This window comes from Camponotus floridanus, unplaced genomic scaffold (assembly GCF_003227725.1).
Source record: "Camponotus floridanus strain SB8 unplaced genomic scaffold, Cflo_v7.5 scaffold7, whole genome shotgun sequence".
Lineage (NCBI taxonomy): Eukaryota > Metazoa > Arthropoda > Insecta > Hymenoptera > Formicidae > Camponotus > Camponotus floridanus.
The window spans coordinates 341,402-367,297 of NW_020229838.1; the positions used below are offsets into that span (position 1 = coordinate 341,402).

General features: G+C 36.2%; 3 protein-coding genes across 4 annotated transcripts; 2 read left to right on the forward strand and 1 right to left on the reverse strand.

Moving 5' to 3' along the window:
• The first annotated feature begins 686 nt into the window (after window positions 1–686).
• On the forward strand, window positions 687–8,957 carry LOC105254794. The gene is made up of 9 exons (XM_011263695.3): window positions 687–1,224; window positions 1,773–2,239; window positions 2,323–2,592; window positions 2,984–3,135; window positions 5,680–5,777; window positions 6,144–6,504; window positions 6,590–6,801; window positions 6,892–7,227; window positions 7,350–8,957. The coding sequence occupies exons 2-9, from the start codon at window positions 1,916–1,918 to the stop codon at window positions 8,747–8,749; spliced, it is 3,153 nt and encodes a 1,050-aa protein (XP_011261997.1). The 5' UTR covers window positions 687–1,224; window positions 1,773–1,915; the 3' UTR covers window positions 8,750–8,957.
• Window positions 8,958–10,346: 1,389 nt separating this feature from the next.
• On the forward strand, window positions 10,347–13,069 carry LOC105254795 (large subunit GTPase 1 homolog). 2 transcript variants are annotated; one of them, XM_011263697.3, is made up of 4 exons: window positions 10,347–10,566; window positions 10,750–12,139; window positions 12,321–12,634; window positions 12,886–13,055. In XM_011263697.3, exons 1-3 carry the CDS (start codon window positions 10,465–10,467, stop codon window positions 12,623–12,625), a joined length of 1,797 nt encoding a protein of 598 aa, XP_011261999.1. In that variant the 5' UTR covers window positions 10,347–10,464; the 3' UTR covers window positions 12,626–12,634; window positions 12,886–13,055. The 2 variants fall into 2 exon arrangements, with proteins under 2 accessions (XP_011261999.1, XP_011261998.1); XM_011263696.3 differs by having other exon boundaries at window positions 10,352–10,566; window positions 12,321–12,621; window positions 12,886–13,069.
• On the reverse strand, window positions 12,798–15,181 carry LOC105254796 (RNA polymerase II subunit A C-terminal domain phosphatase SSU72). The gene is made up of 4 exons (XM_011263698.3): window positions 14,791–15,181; window positions 14,385–14,528; window positions 13,780–14,038; window positions 12,798–13,706 (listed from the first exon to the last, which is right to left on the reverse strand). Exons 1-4 carry the CDS (start codon window positions 14,871–14,873, stop codon window positions 13,605–13,607), a joined length of 588 nt encoding a protein of 195 aa, XP_011262000.1. The 5' UTR covers window positions 14,874–15,181; the 3' UTR covers window positions 12,798–13,604.
• Window positions 15,182–25,896: the final 10,715 nt, after the last annotated feature.

Below are 25,896 nucleotides of genomic sequence, written 5' to 3' on the forward strand. Positions count from 1 at the left end.
GTGCATCAAGATTGGAATGGGACGTCCCGAGGCGAGCGAGTGGAGCGGCCTGTGGAACAGCCGGTAAACGGTAAGTAGATGTGATTTATCATATTTGCGTGACAATTCGTGCTCATTCGACGCTTATACAGCATCGCGATGTCCCGAATTACGTTCGAACAAATCGGCGCCGCATCATAATTCGATGCGATGCCGTGCAATTCAAATAAAGTCGATCGCGTGAAGATGGTTAGACTAGAAGCGATTTCAAATTTATTTTATATACGCGCAGTGCACAGCCTATCTCGTAGGGCTGCCAACTGTTAAGGTGCAATTTCTAAAAAGTAGCGTCAATGAAAAGGCCGCTTTACACACTGAAAAAGTTGAAACTGTTTGAACTTTATTTTATTGACGCCATATCTAGAGAAAGTCTAGTGATTTTAATTTGCCGCTGGTTTCTAGCGTCAATGAAATTGCACTTTAAAAGCATTCCCGACAATGCGACGCGTTGTACGGGAGTGTTCCGTTTGACCACGTCGCGATTGACCACAGCCAATCATATTGACCCGTGCCTAGGGTAACCAGCACCTATTGACCAATCAGAGAGTTCTATTTTGAATTGGCCAATTGGCGATGTGGTCAATCGGATGCCACCCGACGCGTACAGCTGATTCGCTAAACGAGCGCCAACTAGAATCTTTCTATAGGAACCCTAGCGGTAACTTTTCCCGGGGCGAGTCTCGCATCTTGGTCACGCCGGCGGAAGTGGCGGCCAAAGTGACGGATGTCGTCGCCCAGAGAGAGAGGAAGAGAGAGCAAGAGAGTAATGGCGTTCGCGGCGGGCACACATTCTCGCGGTTCGTCTGTTACACGCTGTTAGCTGGCTACCGAGAGAAACCAGCTTGGCTCCGGCTCTTGGCTCCGCTGAATCGTCCCGCTTCACCGAGAGCCCTCCCTCTCTCCGCGGATCCGGGGTCGAGCACGCATAACGGTTCGCGAGCGACGCCCGAGAAGCCGTCTCGGAGGCGGAAGGTTTCGCGGAAGCGGCGAACTGGTGGTTGTGTACGTTCTCGTTCCGCGTCGCGTCAACAGGAGGAACTTCTCGTCCCGGTTACAGCGACTCATCCCGATTACATAGAGTCTCGATGAGGAACTGAGAGTCTTCGGAATTTCACGTTGTCTCGCGTGCATCTTCGTCATTTGTATACTTTCATCGGTCCAACGTGTTTTGTGGAGCAGTGACGTGTACGTACTTTCATCTACTATTACACGATTTTCAATATGTCAATTGATTATTCGATTAATAATTTTTTTCATTAGAAAAAAATATACCGAGATAAATTTCCTTATAAAAAAATATATATTTTTCTCCATAATTGAATCATGATTCGTTCGCGAAGAATGGTGGCAAATTAACATAGGGTTTTTTCTTTATAAATTATATGCTAAAAATAATTGGTAATTAAAACAAATCAAAGCAAATTTAATGTGACTGAAAGATCATGTTGGAGCAACTTTAGGCAATCGAAAAAGATCAAATTATTAATAAAATATATAATCTATGATTATATCAGCTTTGATTAGTGTTGCTTTATTGGTTAATTTGATTTTTATGCAAATATCTAAATGATACAGTAATTTAATATATAATTAAATATAAACACACTAAACAATTTATTGTGCCTTTCATAAACACATTATTGGAATCTTTATTACAATAAAAAAGACTAATGAGATATTTTATAATATATATTTATAATAATAAAAAGAAATATTTTTTTTTGTTTTTACAGGCTGTATTGCAAGGATGGATTTACTTACTTTAATGTCGTAATGTTATTACAGGCATAAAACATGCCTGATCCTTGTTGTTTATACAAGTTGGACGAAGTTTAATTGAAATTATTCTGTACCTGCGTAAGTACATCTTCTCATCATGGCTGCAAATGCTCAATTTGCAAATCCGCCACCTGCTGTAAGCTTACCTAATATGTCTGTGCCACCGCCTACAACTCCAAACTTATCGGCACCACCGCCGAACTTAACTACAATAAATACGTCTGGTAGCTATCAGCACCGTTATCCGAATCACAGAGAAGGCAGTCGAGGTTTCTTCAAACCATTCAGACCTTATCATGCCCCAAAAGTCATTGCTGGGGGACAAGATACTCTGCAGGATGAGTTTGATGGAAAAAGACTCAGGAAATCTGTTATGCGAAAGACTGTCGATTACAACTCTTCCATCATCAAAACCTTAGAAGTAAATACATGCATATATTTTGCGGTGTAAATTTGTCAAAATGATTTTCTCGAATTTGTATCTAAATTCTTGAATGTTTACAGCATCGCGTATGGCAGCGAGATTATAGGGATCGTCGTGCACTGCAGCCAGATGTAATATACTATCCTGATTTACTCCCTCCACCAAGTTATATGGACAACCCAATAAACGCAGTTACCACGAGGTTCGTAAAAACGGCTACCAATAAAATGCGTTGTCCAATTTTTTGTATGGCCTGGACACCAGAGGGTAGACGTCTTGTCACTGGTGCTTCGAGTGGAGAATTCACATTGTGGAACGGCCTTACTTTCAATTTTGAAACTATTCTACAGGTATATTATATATGTGTATTAGAAAGAAAGAAAGAGAGAGAAATACCACTATATTTTGAATTGCTAGAGTTATTAGCAAATTAAATATATTTAAAATATAAATTATATATGTGTATATATATTTTTGTATGTTAAAACATTTCGCGAGAGTTGAATTTTAAGTCCTCTGTCTTTAAATATTTTGTAAGATATAGAAAATTTTAATTTTATTGAAAAGATAAATTGAAAATAATTGTGAGATTATCTTTCTGAAATAAATTGAATATAATTCTTTATTCAATGTTGCTAAATAATCATATTCTGTAGATATTTATATCCAAATATATACTTTTAGAAAACAATTTTTATCGTCATTTGCGCTTTGACGGGAGAAATTAATTTCTCTGTTTAGGCACACGACAGCCCTGTTAGGACAATGGTATGGTCGCACAATGAGAGCTGGATGGTAACGGGGGACCATGCAGGCTACGTGAAATATTGGCAGAGCAACATGAACAACGTCAAGATGTTTCAAGCACACAAAGAAGCGATTAGAGGACTCAGGTATACCATCCACCACACTAGTCCTTACGTCTCTCGCGCCACTGTTGCCGATGATCCGTCCATCCTTGCTGTAGTTAGGACATTGGACGTGACTCTTATTCTCTTATTCCTTTTCTGGTTTTGTGCCATTTCTGGCAGAGTAATAGTGATTCTTGTATGGGTACACAGGTGATTTTTAACAGCCTTTAGAATTGGATAGTTACATGAAATATAGCATTCGCGCATCATGAATCATGTGGAATAAACCATATTCATGAAAAATACTAATTGAAACGTTTTGATTAGATTTTACATAAAAAAAGTTTCGATATCTTTTGCCGAATTAAGAGCTTTTCAAAATGGAAAAATAAAAATCTAAAGAGTCAAACTCCAATCTTTTCTTTTTTTTTAAATAATTCTCGTAATAAAAAATATTTCTATTATGCTGTAATCATATCTTTTAAACGCAACGGTTTAAGATTAAATTTTCAATGATTTTGCTGAATTTAATAAGTAAATATTCCTATCGTGATGTAGAAGTTGATAACACAAGAGGATAGTGTAAATTTTTTTGCGTACATTACATTACGCGTATCGATATATAATTTATGATTTGTATTTATAGAGTCTTAGGGACCTAACTTTCGATTTATTATTCTATTCATATAGTATTAGTAATGCGCTTATCGCATATTGAAAAGTGGCACGCACAAATTTTAATTAAGTTATCATATAATGCTATTAGGTCCTTACGGCTCTCGTTTTAAGGAGTTTATGTGGCTAGATTATTCATTCGGCAAAGATGTATGCTTTAGAATAACAAATAAAAAAGAAATATATATATATATATATATATGGCAACCTAGTCGAGATTCCTATATAATGATAAATAAAAGATGAAATATCCTGTGTCTCCTTCTTTATATCGTTTAAGTTTTTCAATAAAGTTAAATAAAGACGTCACATTATTATATTGCATGGCTATGAAAATAAAATATTTTATCTTTCGTTTTGTGTCACTTGTGCCCTTTCGCAGACGAAAGAGAGAGAGAGAACGAGAGCGAGAGAGGGAGAGAGAGAGCGTAACAGAGACAAATGATAAGATGATATATAATTCATGTACACTTCGGCCATTTTTTTTGTGCAATAAACGTTAAATTTTGAAAAAAAATATCGCTCTTAATACATCACTCGGTGGTCATGTGGCATCAAAAGATAATATTCAGTTTCACCAAGATGAAACTATGTTCGCACGCATTGCCCGATACACAAAACAATGGGATCTTATTTGAGTGCCAGATATGACTGTCGCGGATGTTTTTTTGTTTATTTAAAAAAAATACATATTTATACATATAAAGAAGATATTCCTTTTATTATACTGATCTCTGTCTATTCCTCGATGGCGCATTTGTAAGATTCAGCTATGTGTTTTCTATTTACATACGTTCGAAGTTATTTCAGACCAATATACAGATCACTTACATATGTGTACTGCTCTTGTGTGTACACACTTGCTCGCATTTCTTTTTTCTGCTTCTTCACGCGTACAATGCTTTCGATACATATCAGCAAACAACAAGTAGGAAGAATCATCAAATGGCAGCTGTGACCCAAAAATAATAGCTTGATATTTATTTAATATTATCTAATATAGAGATAATATTATTTATATAAATATTTTCTCCTTCCCAAATATCATTAAAATACAGTTAATTTACATCACGTAATGCATTAATCTGCATTTATGTAATGCAGAATGTCATTAAAATCTCGCAAATTATCTATAATAAATAATATATTTTCAAGATATATTAATTATATAAATTTTAAAAATATAAAACGGAGCAATATATATATATATAATAGAATATATTTCTGTTTATTGATATTTTCAGGAAAAGAAATGTAATTTAAATAATTTTTCGAGAAAAAATTTCCGAAAAATAGTTTGATAACACTTTCTATTTTGCTTTTTTTCCATATATATATATATGTATATAAAATTTACACAAACATACATATATCGACGTTGCATGCGGTAATAATTATAATACATATATTGATGAATCGGTAATAAATATTCAGTTGTATGTTTGATTTTTAGCAGTCAATTTACTAGAGGCACTTTAGTAAGTTATGTCGTAACAGTGTCCGTAAGATGTATCATGTGTGTATGTGTGTGTTTTTTTCTCTTTATACATGATAATCGCTTTATCTTTTTTATTAAATTTAAAAAAAAATTTTTTTATTAAATTTTTTTTATCATATCAGAGTTATTTCAATTCTGTAAAATAAGAATTTTACAATAAAAATTCATAAATAATTAAATTCTATTATTTTAGCTATTTTTAAATATTAAATTACTATCTTATTATGTATGTAAGATAAAATTGATAATTCTTTTTTTCCTTGTATTATTTAATCAATTGCCTGAGTTTATTCATAACTCTTCACGTCATGAATATATTGACAAATATAAAAAGATGAACACATTATTTTTTTTTGTATTATATACGATGCATTGTTCCAATGTAACTTGTTTCTTTTTTTTTGGGCGGGTAGTTTCAGTCCAACGGATCACAAACTGGCGACCTGCAGCGATGACGGAACTGTCAGAGTTTGGGATTTTCTTCGCTGTCATGAGGAACGGATTCTCAGAGGTATATAAATTTCTCGTAGTTTATCTATTAATGTTAGAATGTATTATTTTTTTCATTTACTCAATTGCTTAAATATTTTTATTTTAATGTACATTTATTATTTTATTAATTTAATTTTATTAATTTTTTTTAGTAATTTATTATTTTTATTAATGTATATTTATTATCTTTTTAGTTTATCATTGCTATTTTTTACATGTATCAGTCTTTTTACATTTCAAAGAACTTTTATTTAAAAAAAAAAATGATAAAAGATTGTACTTAAAATCATAATATTATTTTTCTTTTTATTGATCTTTATATCGATTTATTCTTAAGAAATAAAAAATCCATTCAATATATTCCATATAATGTTTTTCTCCATAGGTCATGGTGCGGATGTTAAATGCGTCCACTGGCATCCGCAAAAGAGTCTAGTCATTTCTGGTAGTAAAGATAATCAGCAACCGGTAAAACTGTGGGATCCGAAGACAGGACAATCTCTGGCGACTCTACATGCACACAAGTCGACTGTAATGGACGTAAAGTGGAACGAAAATGGTAACTGGTTGGTCACCGCGTCCAGAGACCATCTTTTAAAATTGTTTGATTTGAGAAATCTTAACCAAGAGGTTCAGACGTTCCGTGGCCATAAGAAGGAAGCATCTAGCGTGGCTTGGCATCCAAGCCACGAGGGTCTCTTTTGTAGTGGTGGTAGTGATGGTGCTATACTCTTCTGGCACGTGGGGTACGCATCTTATGCTTCTGCTAGGGTGTCAATTATCACTCGATTGCTCGAAGCTAAATTTGCATAATTTTTATCTTTTTTTCAGAGCGGATAAAGAAGTAGGAGCGATAGAACAAGCGCATGATAGCATAGTATGGACCTTGGCTTGGCATCCGCTGGGACATATCCTGTGTTCCGGTAGTAATGATCACACATCCAAGTTCTGGACGCGCAACAGACCGGGAGACCTGATGAGAGACAAATATAATCTCAATACGTTACCGGCAGGATCCGCTGGCATTGACGATCACGAAATCGGTATTGAAAATGTTTTATTAAAAGATATTTCAAATATATATTATATAAAGTTTACGAAAATATTTTAATCTTTTTCGCCCATCTTTTTAGCCGATGAAGCGGCAGTGATACCTGGTATGGGACCGGAAGACAGAATCAACGCGGACAGTGAATCCGAGGACAAGAGCGGCGGAATTCCGGGTCTAGATTTGGATCATGCCGTGGATGAGGGCAAGAAGTTTGCCAACAAAAAAGTTCCATATAGCAAACCAATACCGCGGAACTTTCAAGCTCAGTGGAATGAAATGGAGGCTGAGGATATGGAGCAGGTCGAAGCGCTTAACGCGTTTGTTAATCAATTAATAGAAACTACACCAGGTGCTGTGCCATTGAATGAAGTCACGCCCAATGCCATTATACTCTATGGAAAAATGATTCCTGTGGAAGGTGAGTATTACATAGCATGTGTATTTCTAGAAAAATACATGTGAAGAAGCACAATTTGACGCATTGCGGGTGAAATGAAAAGATGCGCTATTGATTTACTAATTTACAATCGTATTTTTTAGCCGATTCAAAACTGGCGGAGGCGATTAGTAAAGGAACCGAAGCCATAAACAAATTAGTATTTTCCGGTGAGATAGAGGAATTACGAGACGTGGTGGGTCCACCGGATAACGTGGACGAGTCCGAAGAGTACCTGCAAGACGATGGCGAGATCGATTATTCCAAAGTACCAGACATAGATTTACCTCCACCTTTACCGAGCTCAAAGTTCGCGCAGAATCCCGAACTGTTGAAGACGCTGAATCGCGGTGGCAAACGTAAGTTCGATCAGTTGATCGGTTGGAGCGACGGCGGAGCTAGTGATCGTACGTCCAAGATCCATCAACCTGTCTTCGGCGGTATTCCGATTACGGAGGATTCGCAATCCAGCGATACGGATTTAAGATTCGGCAAATCCAACTCCGCAGAGACCAACTCCTTCCAGGATGAAGATCACAGGAGAAGCGGTCCGCATGGAGATTCGAGGAGTAGCAGTCGCGGCGACGAGGATCTGAGATTCGGCAGACCTAGTTCGCGTAACGAGTACGAATTGTCGCGCGGCAACAGTTTCGCGGATAAGGATTTCCGCAACATGGGTTTCCCGCCTAAGAAGCTGCTGGATATGGACGATATGTACGACGAGCGGGATCGTGACGGCGGACGTTGGAACGATGACGAGAAAAACATTGGTGATGGCTCACGCAAACCGGATAACACTTACGGCGGTTTCGGCGACAAACGCGATAACGGCATGGCGACGTTAGGCCCGGGTAGCATCGGCAACAACATTCATGGCCACATGGCTGGTATGCCACATCTGCAGGCGAATCATCACAACATGCAGAATATCAATCCCAACATGCCCCCGCCGATGCCGAATTTGGTACCGCATCCTGGAATGGCGCAGCATCCTGGGATGCAAGGTAAACCGCCGCATCCCGGTTTAGATGGTCCGATACCGCCGCATATGATGCCTCATCATCCAAGCATGCACCATCCGGGCTTCGGTCCCAACGGACCGCCACCGCCCGGCGGCTTTGGGCCCAACTTCCGACCGCCGCCAAACGGTAATTTTGGACCGAATCACTTCAGGCCGAGTCCGATGCCACCATTCGGCCCGAATCATCAAGGTCCACCGCCACCATTCGGCAACAATTTTCAGGGACCGCCTAACGCCTTCCGTGGACCTAACGCTGGTCCGATGAACTTTGATCGGCCGAGCTTCGGACCCAACTTTCGTGGCCAGAATCCGCAGGCTCAGTTGAACAATTTCAACTCGAATTTTGGCAACTTCGGCAAGAACGGGCCTAATCGCGGCATGAATCGCGGTGGGGATAACATGGGTAGGAACAACTATAGTAATCGCGGTAGAGGACGCGACAATGATCAATCGAGAGCAGGAAGAGGAAGAGACAATTATTAAAAAGTTCGAAACAATTATATGGGTGGCACATAAGTGATATATTAAATGAACTGCATTCATCATAACTAGACGTCAATGGTGATTTATTAGTCAGTATATAAAATACATGTCGTGTTGACAGCCGGCGTCTGAGCAACAACATGCGAATTCTTGTATTCGTGTGTGTGAATAAAACATTTTGAGTGTGTATATATATACATATACACATATATACATATATACATACATACATACATACATATATATATATATATATATATATATATATATATATGCATATATACATAACAAATGGATTATATATACATGTATATTTTTACGATTCGCCCAAAAAGAACGTGATGACGATCGGATGACCTATGCTGGGCCGATTTCATTCAATACGATTTATTGAAATGAATCTTCTTTCCCCTGGGAAAGAACTAAACGAATCGTCAGTTTCGACTTTAATTATTTCGGATTCAGTCGATCCGGATTGACTGTGCGGTGTGAATCTGCCATGCATGAACAGCCTTCTTCGAAATAGGCGAACAATTGTAATATAATATGCATTAAAGAGAGAAAGAGAGGGATCGAACGGAACACACGAATAGATTATTCCGATAGAAACTGTTCACAAGCTGCCTTGCGAAGGGAATTTCTGTTCCGCGTTTGTAGAGTTCGACAAATGCATGCCGATTGCGTGATCCCGATAAAAGTACGAATGAGTACGATTGAGATTCCGTGTCCTTTTGTTTGTCCGAGGAATGTGTGTGAGCGAGAGAATGCCAGAACAATCTATCTATTATTAATAAAACGAAATGACATACAACATTCTTTGTTTCTATAAATCTTTTTCGCATATGTATCGATTTTCTCTGATCTTGTATGATACGAAATTATAATAATTTAGCGAATCATGATGAATTTCAAGGAAAGAAAATAATTTACACATGCTAATGATTAGAATCGCGACGATAAATTTTTATTAGATATAAACCTCAGAATCATATTTGCGTGTCATTAGCTTCTCGCGATCTGTATTTTCAATCAAATTCCATTAATTCTAAATTGTGTAATCGTGCTAAACAAATGGTGAATTGTAACATCATTGTTTCAAGGGATATACATCTATCTTGCGTTAATTATTAATTGTCAATAAATTGCTTTTTTTACTGATAACTCGTGTTCGAACGAATATAAGAGAGAGAACGAGATATTGATTTTTTCTCATTATTCTGGAATCAAAATTTCCCGCCTTTTCACTTGTTTGCATTTAAAAGTTTATTCATTGCAGCTGCACATTTTTCTCTCTCCAGCATTTGAATATACATGCTGATATCATTTTTATTCTTATAGAAAGAATAACGTAATGTATCTATATCAGAGAAGGACAAATTTTATATCTATTCTTATTTCGCTTGTATTTTCAGATTTTTTTTCTTTCTCTCGAACGCATCTATTTCATTTCAAATGCAGAAAATTCATGAAAATATAAGTAAAATGAATAGATAAATGTATTGCTTACAATCTTCAGAAATAAATAAAACAAATATGTACATCCTTTTTGGAGAAAGAGAAATAAAGAAAGAGAAAGAGAGAGAAAGCAAAGAATCTGAATGCTAAAAGTGCAAATAACACGAACAGATCCATTGCTGTCCGGTTGAGGTTATGTTTTTTAAAACAAACCAATTGTGCATCAGCTGTTATACAATAAACATCATTAGCTGAAAATCATGGGTAAAAAGGGTAAAGGAGGAGGTAATAATTTAGGGAAATCCTTGATTAGAGATCGATTTGGACCTACAAGAGCCAAGAGAAACAATGAATCGTCTATGGTAAGATGAGTGATTTTACTTAACCTTTTCATCCTCGAGTATGTCACGTGCGTTTTCATTCGCAATTATAATAACATTAAAACTAATGTCTGAAAGAAGTTTCATGCAATATGATGCAATCTAGCGTTGCTATGATTAATTTGTCTCCGACTGATAATTACTATTTATAATTGTTTTTCGTAGCTCCATACCTCGGAGATCAATGACGGTTATGATTGGGGTCGACTCAACTTGCAGTCGGTTACGGAGGAGAACTCGTTCCAAGATTTCTTGTCAACTGCCGAGCTGGCGGGAACCGAATTTAACGCGGAGAAATTAAATGTTAAATTCGTGAATCCTCACAATCATGGCTTGCTCTCGAAAGACGTAATAAAAACAGTACTAAAAAAGCAGGAAGAAAATAAAGATTCCGTCAAGATACCAAGGAGACCGAAATGGGACAGTTCTATCAACGCCCACGAGTTACAGACACGCGAAAAAGAAGCGTTCCTGGAGTGGCGACGTCACTTGGCCGCGTTGCAAGAAGTGGAGGGTTTGATGTTGACGCCTTACGAGAAGAATTTAGAGTTCTGGCGACAATTGTGGCGTGTCGTAGAGCGCAGCGACGTGGTGATACAAATTGTAGACGCGCGCAATCCACTTCTCTTCCGTTGCGAGGACTTGGAGCGTTATGTTAAGGAGATTGATTCCAACAAATTGAACATGATTCTCCTCAATAAGGCAGATTTCTTAACGGACGAGCAAAGACAAGCGTGGGCGAAATATTTTACAGATATAAATGTACGGGTAGCCTTCTTTTCCGCTACGTTAGCGTCAGAGGAACCGGTGATTCAAGAAGAGGATGAAGATGAAGCGAGATCGACTGATGAGGATAATCGCGATCATTCCGATAATAAGAATAAGAATGAAGATGAGTCGGCGAAGTCTGAATCTGCGTCGGAATCGGAATATGAAAGCGCGGACGATAGTGTCATCGACACATGCGATATACCTAAAGAAACAAAAGCTGATAATAGCGAGCAACAAATAGAAGCTCAACAATGTGACGAATTAGAAAATTTGAAAATCTCCGCAACAGACTCGGAAACAAAGAAAATAATCAATTCGCCGAAATTACTAAACAGGGACGATCTTATAAAATTACTTAAAACGATTTACAGCGGTGATAAAACGTATACAAACGGAGTGACGACGATCGGCTTGGTGGGGTATCCAAATGTCGGCAAAAGTTCTACCATCAATGCCCTGCTTATGAATAAAAAGGTTTCCGTGTCAGCCACACCGGGCAAGACCAAGCATTTTCAGACATTGTATCTGGACAAGGATCTGCTGTTGTGCGACTGTCCGGGCTTGGTGATGCCGAGTTTTGTTTGCACGAAAGCGGATATGATCTTGAACGGTATATTGCCAATCGATCAGATGCGGGACCATGTGCCAGCAATTACATTACTGGCTACATTGATACCTAGGCACGTTCTAGAAGATCTGTACGGTTTCATGTTGCCTGTCCCAACAGAAGAACAGGATCCAAATCGCCCACCGACCGCGGAAGAGCTTTTGAACGCGCATGGTTGTACGTAAATCTTTTATAAAATTACCAGTAAACAAAGATTGAAGAAAATTACATGTTCAATTATTTTTATACATTTATATTACAGAGTATATCTATCTTCTTTTATATATTATTATTTTTTTACATATCAATATCAAATTTGATACATATATTTCTATTATAAATCCTATTTTTGTTGCAGACAATAGAGGTTTCATGACACAGAACGGTCAGCCGGATAATCCGCGTTCAGCGAGATACATTTTGAAGGATTTTGTTAACGGCAAATTATTGTATTGTGTCGCACCGCCGACGCTTGAACAAGAATGTTTTCATGTGTTCCCACCGCGACATCGAAATTTGTCCGCCAACAAGCACATACCGCCCCGAACAGCTCGCGTAAATCAAGGATGTGGAATAACGGTCAACAACTTGGATCGGAAGTTTTTCCAGGATACACACATGAAGGGACGCCGTGGACCTGTACTACAACACCTAATAACGTAATGTCAAAATGTTCGTTTTATTTGTAATCGCTCGTATGTATATATATATATATATATATATATATATATATATATATATAATAGTTTGCGACAATAGTCATAATTTGCAAGATCGATCAATGCGGAGCATCTAAATCCAAAATCCTAAAATCCGAATGAGCATGCAATTGAGATACAATATGTACAATTGTCGGAACATCTTTTTGATGTGTGTATTTTCATATACAAAATTCATTTAATCGGTACAATTAATGTTTTCAGGCACGCGGGATCAACGGTCAGTTTAACGGAATCGACTGATAATCAGTCTGATAAAATGAAAAAACCCTGGAAGATGATTAATAAACATGTTAATAAGAATAAACGTGAGAAAACCCGAAGGCTGTACGCTCATCTCGATCAACACTGAGTGCAAAAAGTAGCACGTCCATGCACTATTTTTCCATCTATTATTCTTTGTAAATTTTACAACTGACTCTGTCATATACGGGCATGCAAACATATACGCACGTTACAGACTTGTAATCCACGTGCAGTCATGTACGATATGCGTACGTGTACATACTTGTATATACATATGCTGAAAAATTAAGTATTTTGTATTTTATATTCTTTCACTTATTTCTCTCCCTTTTTATCCCCACTATCAATATCCTCTCGTCTTGTATATGTCTACAAAATTCGATATCATTCTACAAACTCCGATTAATCATAATGTAATGCCAATTTGACGATATTTTTGTAAATATCGCGATTTGGACAGTACAATTCCGCGAAAAGAATCGTTCATTAAGTAGGAAGCACAAGCGGAATCCCCCATTCGAATTAGAATTCAATCCACACAAGTTGGTGGATGAATATATACGCGATATATATATATGTATATATATTTAGATGTTATACACATAATTTAATTTCTCTTATAATTAAGCTTGAGGTTCGATGAACACCAGGTTTCTGATGATTTTCGTGACGGATTTTCAATAAAAGAGCACGGTATGCAATATTGTCCTTACAAATTTGGACTCAAATTCGTGGAGTAATTCGTCTATGTCATTATCTAAGTCTTCGCTATTCGCCAACTGAAACATATGAGAATGTATTATTAAAGAGAAAATTTTCGAACGTGTAAAAAATGTACGATAAAAACAATACCACTGTTACTAGTTCGCATATAAGAAACGATCCTACTGTGGCCTCTTCGTGATTATCCTGAATATCGATATTAATTAAATGCACCGGTTGATTATCTTCCTTAGTCCTAGATTCCATACATTCAATTACTTGATCATACACGCGCTCCTCACATGTAATTAAAATGTCAAACTTATCCTTGGACAATTGAAATCGTTCTGGTCTAGGTTTTATTCTACGATTCCGATCCAACATGTGCAATAAACCATTTTGTGTATAACTGCATTAATTGTTAAGGAATTTTCTTTTTCATAAAACTATTATCAAACTGTGTAAAGTCTGAGAGAAGCAATTTAAAAAACTTTTGATAATTTCAAATCACAAGCTTCTTATTATATAAAGAAATGAAGAAATATATATATATATATATAAATTAAATATATAAAGTCATATATACAAAAGAAAATTAACAGTTTAATAGCAATAAATTACAAAAATAACGAGAAACATAGATTTATATTATAACAATACAAAATGATGTATACATTTATATTGTGTAAAATGTGTTAGAAATATCAAGAAGCTTATTTATTTATCTATTTATTTTTTCTCTTTGCAAAGGATACTATTGCTTGTCTTTCATTAAGAGATCATTATAGATCTCATCGTACGTAGTACCAAAGTCATAGATATTAGGACGATCCGGAGCAGTTCCAGGCAATTTGACCTTATCGCCAGTTCCAAATGATTTCACGTTGAACCCTTTTTTGCTGAAATACATAATCATATTTTCAAATAATATTCTCCATTTACCATAGAAAGTGAGCTTTGTGCTTAATCCATTAAAGTCTGCGTGTTTTCTATGATTCACAGGAATATTTCAGGAATGAATATTTCAGGAATGAATATTTTGATAATCCTGGATGCAAAAAAATGTTCCCTTTCTACAAGAGAGGGTGTCGTCACACAATCCGGTTAATTAATCGTTTTAATGGATTAACCCTTGCTCTGACAAGTTGACCGCATTATTACCCTAGGAAAGCATGTGCTTCCATGCTCCTGTTCATGTTACTGGAACATATTACGGCTACGCTGATGGAATTTGGCGCCGGCATCCTCTCGCGCGTTCTATCGACCGTGAAAGAGCCGTATTGTCTGGGTATAAGTCAAAGATACTGTCACGCTTGAAGGTTACGTCCGCAAGGTTACGAGAAATGCATTTGATATAGAAATACGGATTTTGACGCGTATCTTTCTTTCTCTCTCTCTCTCTCTTTCCCGATACGCGTGTGTAATATTCGTTTCTTTTTCTTTTCGTACGATCTGAATCTGAGCGTAATAATGGGAGCAACGTGCGATCCGATCAAGTGTCAGATAAAATCGTCTCCGAAAAAGTCATGCGAAATTTTTCCAACGGAAAAGGACAGAGCAATTACGGAGGGGCGTGAGAGAGAGAGGGAGATCGGTATTTACGGAATCCTTTCGTTTTTCCGTCGATAAGATCGTCCCCCGGTCTTTAGCGACATCTGTCAATGGATGGATACATTGACAGAAGAACGTTACCGGCAGAAACAAACATGGCGAGGAGAGTTCAAGAGACGAGATACATCGCTCCTGCTACAACATTTCTACAGATTTTTAACAAAGGTGAGAGACAAAGGTAAAACTTGAAAAAGTACAGTTTAATAGCGACACTATTCAAGTATGGTCGCGAAAGTAGCTTATTCGTGGTCGAACGTTTAATTATCTTCAGTAAAAAAATTGTTTTACAAAACCGCGCGTTTCTCGTGAAGCGAGATGATCGAGTCATCATTGAATCACGTAAATCGATCGAGTTTTATCGAAAAGCTTGCATAAAGGACACGTCAAATTGCGTGAGACGATTATCTATTATTTCATGCGTAAGATTTTTCTGCATAATAGAGACAATTGCGACTGCGAAATGTATCTTGATTCTTTTCAGAAAAAAAGACGACGCGATTTGTGACGTCACTGATATTTCAAAGGTCACGTGACGTCTCGAATCATTCGGATGCGTGCGAATGTTCCTTTCAACGTGATTTCTTCGAAGAGTGCTGCTTTTGCACGCGCCAACGACATTTCCTCGAAGAGTGCTTCGCTTTATCGCATTCATAATCATCAGCTCCTCCGTCATATCGCCGGTGATCGTCGCTGGAATAAAAATCTACCCTTCCTCTACTGTTCCGGTGAGTAAAGTTGACGCATGTATCGTTTGCTCAAATTGTTTATAAATGTTTACAAATTATACAGGGTGTTTTTCAATAAGTACGAAACATTTTAGATGATTTTTTGTCGAAAGTTAAGGAATGTTTTTCATATAAACATTAAAGTTCTAATAAAAAATTGAATGGGGGTTACTAATTTTATCCTCTTATAACAATAAGCTTAAAAATATTAATAAATAACCTTTTTGCTAGTAAAAAATATCCACCCAATTTCTTTAACTTGTTCCAAATTTTTCTAAATTGTTTTCATTTTTTTTGAGAAAAAAATAAAAACCTAATTTTTATCCCTTTTTTTGGAGGAGTGTAACTCTACAGAGAAGAATGTAGGAGTATATGTTTATATGAAAAACCCCCTTTAATTTTCGACAAAGAATCCTCTCAAATTTTTCGCACTTATTAAGAAATACTCTGTAAAGAAATATATATAATATAAATTTTTATATATATTATTTTATACATATGTAAAATTTGTAAATGACATTTATATAAACAATATATATATATATATATATATATATATATATATATTTGTATGCGAGCTTTGCTCCTCCACGGTCGCCATTGATACGGTTGCCATTGATACATTCTATCGAATTTAAATCTCCGGAGACTCGATGAAGGATAATGGAATCGACATCCATTTTCCAAATGAGTACAATACGTCATAAGATAGATGAGATGGACTGCGCGTTTGAATTGAGAGGAAATATGGGCGGGTCGTCATTTCGCGAAATTGCCATATCGCCGGAGGGATTAATTTGCGTGAATCTTTTTTCTCTCACGAACGCGCGAAATCGTCGGACGATTCCCGCGATTCCACAAATCGCATGCGAAATTCGCGCCCGCGCGGCAACGAATCGAAGCGGGAATTAAAGAGGGTCGTCATTAAATTGCATAACGCGGGCTCTCTTGCAAAATCGCGAGATAATGATTAGGCGCCGCCGTATATCTTGGCCGGCAATAAGCCGGCGCGACTCGGCGAAGATTGCGCGCCTCCGAAGGGGCCCCCGAATTAAGGCGGAGTCCCGGACCCCCTTCAATTTTGCGCTCGATGATTCCACCGAGACACTATGTCGCGATTCCTTGAACACAGTTTCGGGTTGCGTTTAAAGCGAGTCGCAATCAAGATGCGCGGAGGAGCTAAGATCGTGCAATAACGATTATACGGACTGTCCCGTTTCTGCCCGTTTATTATTTTTCGTCAACTGATCTCCAGTCGATTCTTCCTCAACGAAAATGTCGAGGCGCTTTTCGAGATGTCCAATTAAGAGCGATTAAAAATTAGAGATGAATTGAGAGCATCGGAAAAGAAAAAATGGAAAAAGAAAATTATATTTTTTAATTTATGTTTCGATACAATTTTTTATTTTAGCGTCTTATTAAAAAATACAGAAATATATAAATATTATGATATTGTTATATATAATATTGTTTACTTTAAATCGATCGAATAAAAATTATTATTTGAAAATAATGTGGCAAAAGCGGGACGTTTTATGTTAAAATAATTTAATGGCTAATCAATTGGCCATTTTATTTCTTTCTATATATTGTTGCGTTTGAATTTACACAATTTACATATAATTTCCGAAATATATCCTAAGTGGATTTGCAATTTTTATAATACATATTGGATTTTTCTAATTTTAGGATTTTAATATTTCCCTAATTTTACATAAAATATTGTATAAAATTCATAGACATATAAGTCTAACATTTTTATTTTATTGATTATCTTTATTAATTCTATATTTAACAATCTTACATATAAGGAATCGTATAAGCTTATACATCATTCCCAGAAAAAACTTCTTATCTCCCTTCAAGAAAAATTTCAAATTATGAAAAAAAATTATAAGAGGTAGAGCCGAGAAATCTCGATTCCCTCGGTGCTCTCGGCTTCTTTTATATCGTGTCTTGTGATTTGGCGCGGAATTGCGGATCGGTGCCCGAGCACTTATCGGCGGTGCTGCTAAAATTAACGCTTCGTAGCTCGAGCTACTTGCGCCTCGCGTAGCCACCCGCTCATCGTTCCGCGAATTGTCGATCGGTGCACGTGCACCGCACGTTGCACGGACAAACAGATCAGCGGATATTGACGAAACCAATTTAGATCCATGGTTCGTCTCTCTCTTTCTCTGTACATGGCCTGTAATGGCGCGCGTTATGCGCGCTCCGCTGAGCTTCGGCGATTGCTTCACTAGTCCACTTAGATGGGAATATTTTAAATGGCGATTGTAACATCGTATGCGATCAACTTTTCAAATACGACCGGACGCGATATGGTCCATTTCTTTACATCGGATTACGCACAATTACAACGCACACGGCCGAGATTACAGCAAAAGAATTTAATGTATATGTATCTTTTTTCAAACTTAAGGAAGAGGGAATAGTCGGGTATTTCCATAGTTTTTTTTGACTAAATATAATTTTAATTTTTAAGATATACATTTATAAGAAATTTAAGAAATAAATAAAGTTAAATGGACGTGGATAGAAAGCATTTTTGAGGCTGAAATGGAGCATGAAAGAATATGAGAAACGATTATTACTCTCCTTAGATATTTTCTTTTTGATTTGTTGTCAATTTATGCATATTACATATATTTATTATAATTGCATTTAATATGAAATAATAAATTGCATTCTAATAATATTAAAATTCTATTAATATTTTAAATGATAATTATATAAAATATTCTATTCTCTAATTTTATTTTTGCCCTCTCTAATTAACGCGAGCGTCGCTTCTCCAGGGAATAATTCCCCTCATGTATATGCGTGATAATGTATCTCCCCTTTCAGGGGAGCGATAGTCGGAGCGCAAAAATAAATTGTGAAAGAAAAATCATTGTGTAGACTGCACACAATCGATCGTTCATCTTACGATAGTCGTAAATTGTTATGTTCTACGTGGCCAATGCCAAAACGCTTTTTAGCCGGATACGCTTTAACTCATGGATATTAATGACAAGCGTTCAGTGACCATGAGAGTCCGCGTTTCGAATAATATCCGACGGTTGTCATATGCATAAACTAGCAGCCAAAAGTCATCCTTACGCGATGCAACGTTCATTAAATTATCCCTCTCCCTCTCTCCCTTTCTCTTCCTCTTACCCTTCCTCCCCGGCGCTCAGGATTACGTATGCGTTCCGCGTCCCGAATATCAATGTCACATTCTACACTGGTAAATCGTACCTATTTGTCTCCCTGTCGAGCTCTTTGCTCCACAGTCGCCAAACCCGCGGGAATAACCGCGACATGTTGGTCACGTAACATCAAAGTCAAGCAACACGAGTGGAGATAAAATTGAATTAAACGTTGACAATTATTATTTTATATCCTCTGCGAATGAAATTTCGAGTTTTAAAAGAATAGAGAAATCGCTTGCGTTCTTAATTATTCATTATATTAATAAATTAGACATAGTAATTTATGATTAATAATAATATGAATAATTATTTCGAATCTTTTTGCAGATATTGCAGATATTATTTACATAGTTTTGTAGATTTTATTTTGTAGATATTATTTACATAGTTTTATATCTCGATTGGCATTTTCTCTGAAATCCCGAGAGATAAATCACACACATTACAATATGAATGATACGATTCTTTAAGATAGTTCTCGCAGTCGCGATTTAGCTAATTTATATCAGACACCTTTTCACGTCATCGTGAGAACTTTATAAATCATGCGAGCAGTAAGAGATTGCACTTCCCTTATTATTAATCTTGGGTTAGCTAATTCCTCGTAAGAACTCGCATAAGAAGCGTTAATAAATCGCGACTGAAAAGAGGATCCTTCATACCCGACTCGCATTAATCCCGGATTAGCCAATTCTTGCTATCGGATGCGTCTGTGAAAGTCGGAAAGTCGCGATCGTCAGAGCGGAAACGACAAGTCTTCTAGACAGAGAAAGGACATGGCATGATTGCGAGGGATCCCTCGTATACCGGAACACGATCGAAATTTCCTCAGTCGCCGAGACTTTCGATTCGGTAGCCGGAGTTTCCGCTTGTCGAAACATAGGAAGAGACATAATTCAAAGAGTTGTCTCTTCCAATCCGATGATTTTCGCGTGACTTGAATAAAAAATTGATTTTCAAGAAATCCCCCTCGCGAGGGAAATCTCGGGTCATCAGTTTTTCATTTTTCATCGGAAATAGACTTTAAGATCTTGTCAATTATAATGTAAATGTTTTTTTTTTCTTTCGAAAAAGAACGCACGATTGCTACGTGAAACGAGATCCCTTTCACCATGGCCACTCGATTTTGCGCAAAGGGTTCACTATCATTCTCGTTGTCGTGAAAGCATATTGAGTGAACGCACAAAGGTCATTAAGACGGCAGTTCACGATTCGCGTCACGACTTGTCCTCGATCGGTATGCAAGCACCAAGTATCTCGTACCGAGATACTTGCCTTCGACATTGAGGCAACTCCACGTCACGAAAGCGAATCTCAAAGACCTCGGCAGCATAAATTTAATCCGTACGATCGTAAAGCGTCCGTACTCTTATTTCATCAACGTTTATAATAGTCGGTTAGGCTTTATTTCACTATATAATGGGAAAATTGAAAGTATTTATTTTATATATATATATTGTGTGTAAAATAAATTAAATAATTATATAATAATCATATAATAATTATATAATAATTATATATAATATATGGACAAAATATATATTATATTTACATCGTGCACGAAAATATAAAATGCCTAAGACCACGAGAAGTTTATTTCTTAATTACAGTATCTTGAAGTACGTTATATTTATATTTTTCCTATTAGTGAAATTTTTACCTTTTTTTGCGCTGTCATAAATCATCAATATTGACCGCAATAGCTATAAATACTGCTTTTGATTAATTTCGATGTACTGTAAATTGTATATAATTTGTATCGTAACGTCGGGTACAAATTTCGTTATTACAAAGTCTCTATTAACTTCCAATGGTTATTTCACTACTGATGCAATTAATTCGCGCGCGGCTCGAATTATGCAATCGCTACGTCAGTGGCGTATTAAAATGAGTTACCATGTTTGAGCAAAAGGAAGAGGAAAGGACCGGTTTTTTTTTGTCGAGCTAAAAATATATTTGATAAAAAGAAGAAACTTGCTCAAATCGCTATAACTTATGAAGAGTATATTGGAAATCCATGCAAATATATTTAATAATCTTCAAGGTTTTTCGCAAAAAGACGAAACCTTGCATAAGATATTTTATTCTACATTTTTCGCTTGTATATTTGCACGAGAAATCATCTTTATTTCGTTTGCATCTTCGACGATTTTCCGGTGTATAATAATTTACGGTATATAATTTCTAGAATCGCTCGTACGCGAATCCAGTTCTCGTTGCTCCGTTTCTTCGACTGCTAATGAGAAAAAAATTGCCCGTTATTTTTACCGAAAAAGAGCACGCGTCGAGTTCACTCGACGATAGATCTCTTTCACGCTGAAAACTCAACGTCCCGCAACGCCTTTCGTGCGAATTAACGCCGTCGTGTTCCACGGCTCGCTGTCGCGAGAGCAATGGACGATAAGATTGCTATTGTGGGACATGAAATTGTTGGCGCGTGTCCAACATGCTCCCCGCGATCTACCATTTTCTTCTTAAAAGTCTACATCCGCATGTAACTTTAGACACGATGACTTCAACACCTTTGTCTGTCATGATTTACCTTCACTGACATAAGTGTAAGTGTTATATACATATTTATTCTTCTAAAGATATTGTAGGTATTTTTTATTTATCGTTTGAAAAATATATAAATATATATAACTATATAATATTATATATAAATATATATAATATTATTTATAATTTATATATAATATTATATATAAATATATAAATATATATATGAATGAAAAATATATAAATAAGATTGTTAAGGGGTCGAGATTAAATTTAATATTAAATTTCGCGAAAATCGATTTCAATTTGTCGGCAGAATAAAGGAACAGGGCCGAAACACATAAATGTGCGGTGTACATTTATACACTTATACCTAGCTACTTTCTCGAACGGCGAATGTAGCTTGTAGAATAACTACATACACGTATGTATCTGCAGTTGGGGAGTAAATTACCATCCGAACGGTGCGCGTGCAAATTTCTGGCGGAGCGAGATAAGAGCAAAAAGCGGATTTTAATCGTTATCGCGAGTAAAGTCCCCCGTGTGGCAGCCTAATGGCAGATTATATCGGCTGGTTCGTTTCGCCGTACCTGTCTCGTGCCTGAAACGTACCTGATACACACCTCCGGCAATGTGTAATTTCGTCGAGACTTGGCGTAATTGAACTAGCGTGCGCGGATTCGCTCCTCTTCTTCGGCCTCTCTCGCTCTCGTCGTTACGTCACGAAGGTCGGTCACAAGCCGAGATCGCCGGGGCATTTTTCTACCTGATGCGAGGACTTTGGGTTCGATTCTCCTCTCGAGGGAATGCGTCCAACCATTGCATGCAATCGCAACGCGACCTTGATGGGCCATTGCCCCGACGTCTTCACAAAGACGGAACGTACGTTATGTGTCTCTTTCTCGGCGGGAGTCCCACCTCTTTGTCAGAGATATTTTTAAAATATCGTCCCGTGCAAGAGGAGCGTTTTTAGGGAGAAAGTTGTTGCAGAACTCTCCTCAACAGACGAAGAATGCGACGTTTCTTTCGGTACTCGATGAAGATGACTATTATTTGGTAGTGGGCTAACTTGTGGTTCTTTGAGATTAATGAACAATATAAAAAGAAATAATCTGTCTCTCGAGTTCTCTTATAAATTTTTAAAAAATTGCTGCAATAAAATTATGTTTATTTTAATTATAGAACAGTTCAACGAATTAAAAAAAGATTAATCATTTTTTTATGATGATACAATAGCTACGATAAAATACATTAAATGTAACGTATCATAGAGTAATTTGGAGGCCAAAATCGTATTCGACGTTAAACGTTTTTTTTGCAAAGAAAAGTTATTTTTTGTTTGACGTGTGTAATTAGCAGATTTCAAGATAGAATAAAATGAAAGTGTAAATGAAATGACACAACGCGTCTTATAGTAAGAAAGGCAATTATGTCGGTGCTGCAAAAAGACAGGGGACACAATGACGAAATACCGACGGAAAATCGAATGGCTTTTAGCCCGATTCTTAAGCGTTTACGTAAGCGAGGAATCTTATCCTCGCCAACGCCCATTACCATCGGCGATGACGTCGCGAGCGAGGAAATAACATAGTTAGACATGCACGTCAAGTGCATCCAGCATCGCTTTCTCCTAAAGAGCTCCTCTTCGTCATGAGCACGCACGTGAAAGCGAGACTCGCCCTTAGGATCTTTCCCGAGATCTTACGTTTCACGTCTCCGATAACGCATTCTTGTACCGCGATAAACTTTACGTGTAACGCTGACATAAGTGAATTTATCACACGGTGTCTGATAATTAGCCCATTATCGTTGTCAAACCGGATGTCAGGCAACGCGTATCATTTTCTACCTATTGTATTACCATCAATCAAATCTTTTAAATTGTCAAAATTCTGCTAGTAGGAGAAAAAGAGATGGAGGAAGAGAGTTACAAATTAATTAGTGAATTTATAAATTGTTAAATTTATTAAATTGAAATTGTTGCCTCGTTTAACGAAACAACATAATGATAAGAATGTGAATTTAAATAAAAGAAAATATAACCTTGTATTGATCTTATGTTATGTAAATATTTTTATGCATATTCGTCTTTTGTAAGTTCATCATTACATAAGCTCTATCTCCGAGAAGAACCGTTGAATTAAGAAAGAATAAGTAAAATTTATTTCGCAAAATTGAATGCCTATCTCATAGAACTGAAAGTCACGCGATGCCGCGAAGATCATGCCTGGAAGCCATCAATTTTCTCCAAATATTTACACCGGATGATGTAGACTAATTTATCGCCGTAAGCTAGAAGCTAAAATTGTATGTAACGGGTAAGATTCGGCTCGTTTTTTTTTGCCATGGAATTTTTGAAAGAAATATATACATGTGTTTTACATTGTTTAGAATAGATCACGGTATAAATAACATAATGGAAATTATGACTAATATATTAATTTTAAATCATCTTATAAACGCGCAAGCAAATAGCTGATGATTTTTTTCTTTTGAAATTTATTAATGTGGTTATATATTATCCAAGTATACATCATTCTACAAATGATTAACATCTGCTTTTTCGCACCATTTCATTTTTCATTCTTGATATTTTTAAAGTATGTTTAAATATAGAATCCTATCAATTAATTTGATTTATATTTTGAACAGCAATAATATTTTTTTCCAATGAAAATTCTTTAATATCTTTTCAAATTCTAAATTCGCAAAAATTTATCTTTAATATATTTTTAGCTATTATAATTTTGCATTTATATATTTTTTAAATATTATATTTCATATTTTCTTTTTTTGCATTTTATACATATCTACGATCAACATTTCACATTTATATTCTAATTTTATATGCTTTTAATAATAAAAATTTAATTAAATTTAATTGACATCAAACTTCTTTTCCTGTTTGTTAATAAATATGTAAATGAATAGGAAAAATATGTCTAGCATTCTACTTGCCACATATCCATCTAGAATGCTATTTCGTGTCATTAAGGCTAGTTTAGACGCTAATTTATCGCTACGCGACACGCTCCGTGCAATTTATTCGTTCGAGTCATCGAGAGCGAATTTCGACACTCGCGCCTTCATGGACGTTGATTTACGCGTAAATACAGTTCGCGATTGCGCGAATCTGTTTCACCTTGTGTTATACAGAGCGCAGGCCAATTGTTAGCACGCGCGTTTAACGTCTTGCGCAATTCTCGACCGACACGGTCCAATCTCGCACGAGAGAGCTGAGAAATATATTTAGATTTATTCGCGTGCACATAAGAAAAACTAATTAATGCGGCACGTCCTAGACATCTTTATTTTTTCCGGTCATCGCGACTATCATCGCGACTATCGTCGCGTCGCAGTTGCATCGCATTGTCTTAATGAACGCAGGTTGAATACAAAAGCGTCACATTCGTTTTCACTTGCGTAATGTTCGATACGAAATCGCGTCTTGCTAGCGTTAGAATCTATGGTGGAAAAGGCATTACAGGTATCTCTCCTATATGAATATAATATAATATAAGTGTAAAAGATACACATAACATTTTTAGAATGTGTTAGTGCGAAACGGTAGACCGTATTCGTAATGTATTTGTAATATACTGACAGTAGCAGTATCGACTTGAGCAAGCCTATTATTATTTCGACATGCACGTGATGTTATAGCGAAGTGATCTCGAGATTTTAATTAGTCGATGTCATCAGGCAGTTATGTTATCAAATATCAATCTCTATTTTTCATGATTATTTTATTGCAAAAAGTCTCTTAAATTAAATTATTTTGTCTTGATAATCAGTATTAGAGAAGTGATTTGATAATTAGTATTAAAAAAACAAATATATGTTTACGTTTCGCGATAATTAAGTAATTTACATAATAATTATTTATCATAGTTGAACTTGATACGTTTATTCAATTTTTAATTAATTATCATAATAAATATTTATCATAGTTCAACTTGATACGTTTAATCAATTTCTTCGTGAAAAGATTAATTATATTTTGTATTGTAGTCTTTAATAATTCTAATCTTTTGAATAATTACGATTAAAAATTATTTAACAATCTTCTAATTCACAATTTTTTCACAATATTTCCCATTTAATTGATGAATATTTTATTACATAATTAACTTAGCAAAATTCTTTTTCAAGGCTAAAGACCTTAACAATACACTCTTTTATAATAGGATTTTTCCAACATGTAATTATGTACAATAAACACATTGAAAGAACTCCTT

Bases quoted from the DNA above. Each gene is read 5' to 3' on its own strand.
- LOC105254796 (XM_011263698.3), bottom strand. From the start codon at position 14,873: ATGCCGGCGCCAAATTCCATCAGCGTAGCCGTAATATGTTCCAGTAAC. The intron at 14,529-14,790 runs GTAATAATGCGG...TATGTATTTCAG, and splicing joins GAAGCACATGCTTTCCTAGG to CAAAAAAGGGTTCAACGTGA. The intron at 13,707-13,779 runs GTATTGTTTTTA...CATATGTTTCAG, and splicing joins TATGCGAACTAGTAACAGTG to TTGGCGAATAGCGAAGACTT.
- LOC105254795 (XM_011263696.3), top strand. From the start codon at position 10,465: ATGGGTAAAAAGGGTAAAGGAGGAGGTAATAATTTAGGGAAATCCTTG. The intron at 12,140-12,320 runs GTACGTAAATCT...TTTTTGTTGCAG, and splicing joins GCTTTTGAACGCGCATGGTT to ACAATAGAGGTTTCATGACA. The intron at 12,622-12,885 runs GTAATGTCAAAA...TAATGTTTTCAG, and splicing joins GTACTACAACACCTAATAAC to GCACGCGGGATCAACGGTCA.
- LOC105254794 (XM_011263695.3), top strand. From the start codon at position 1,916: ATGGCTGCAAATGCTCAATTTGCAAATCCGCCACCTGCTGTAAGCTTA. The intron at 3,136-5,679 runs GTATACCATCCA...TTGGGCGGGTAG, and splicing joins GAAGCGATTAGAGGACTCAG to TTTCAGTCCAACGGATCACA. The intron at 6,505-6,589 runs GTACGCATCTTA...TCTTTTTTTCAG, and splicing joins ATACTCTTCTGGCACGTGGG to AGCGGATAAAGAAGTAGGAG.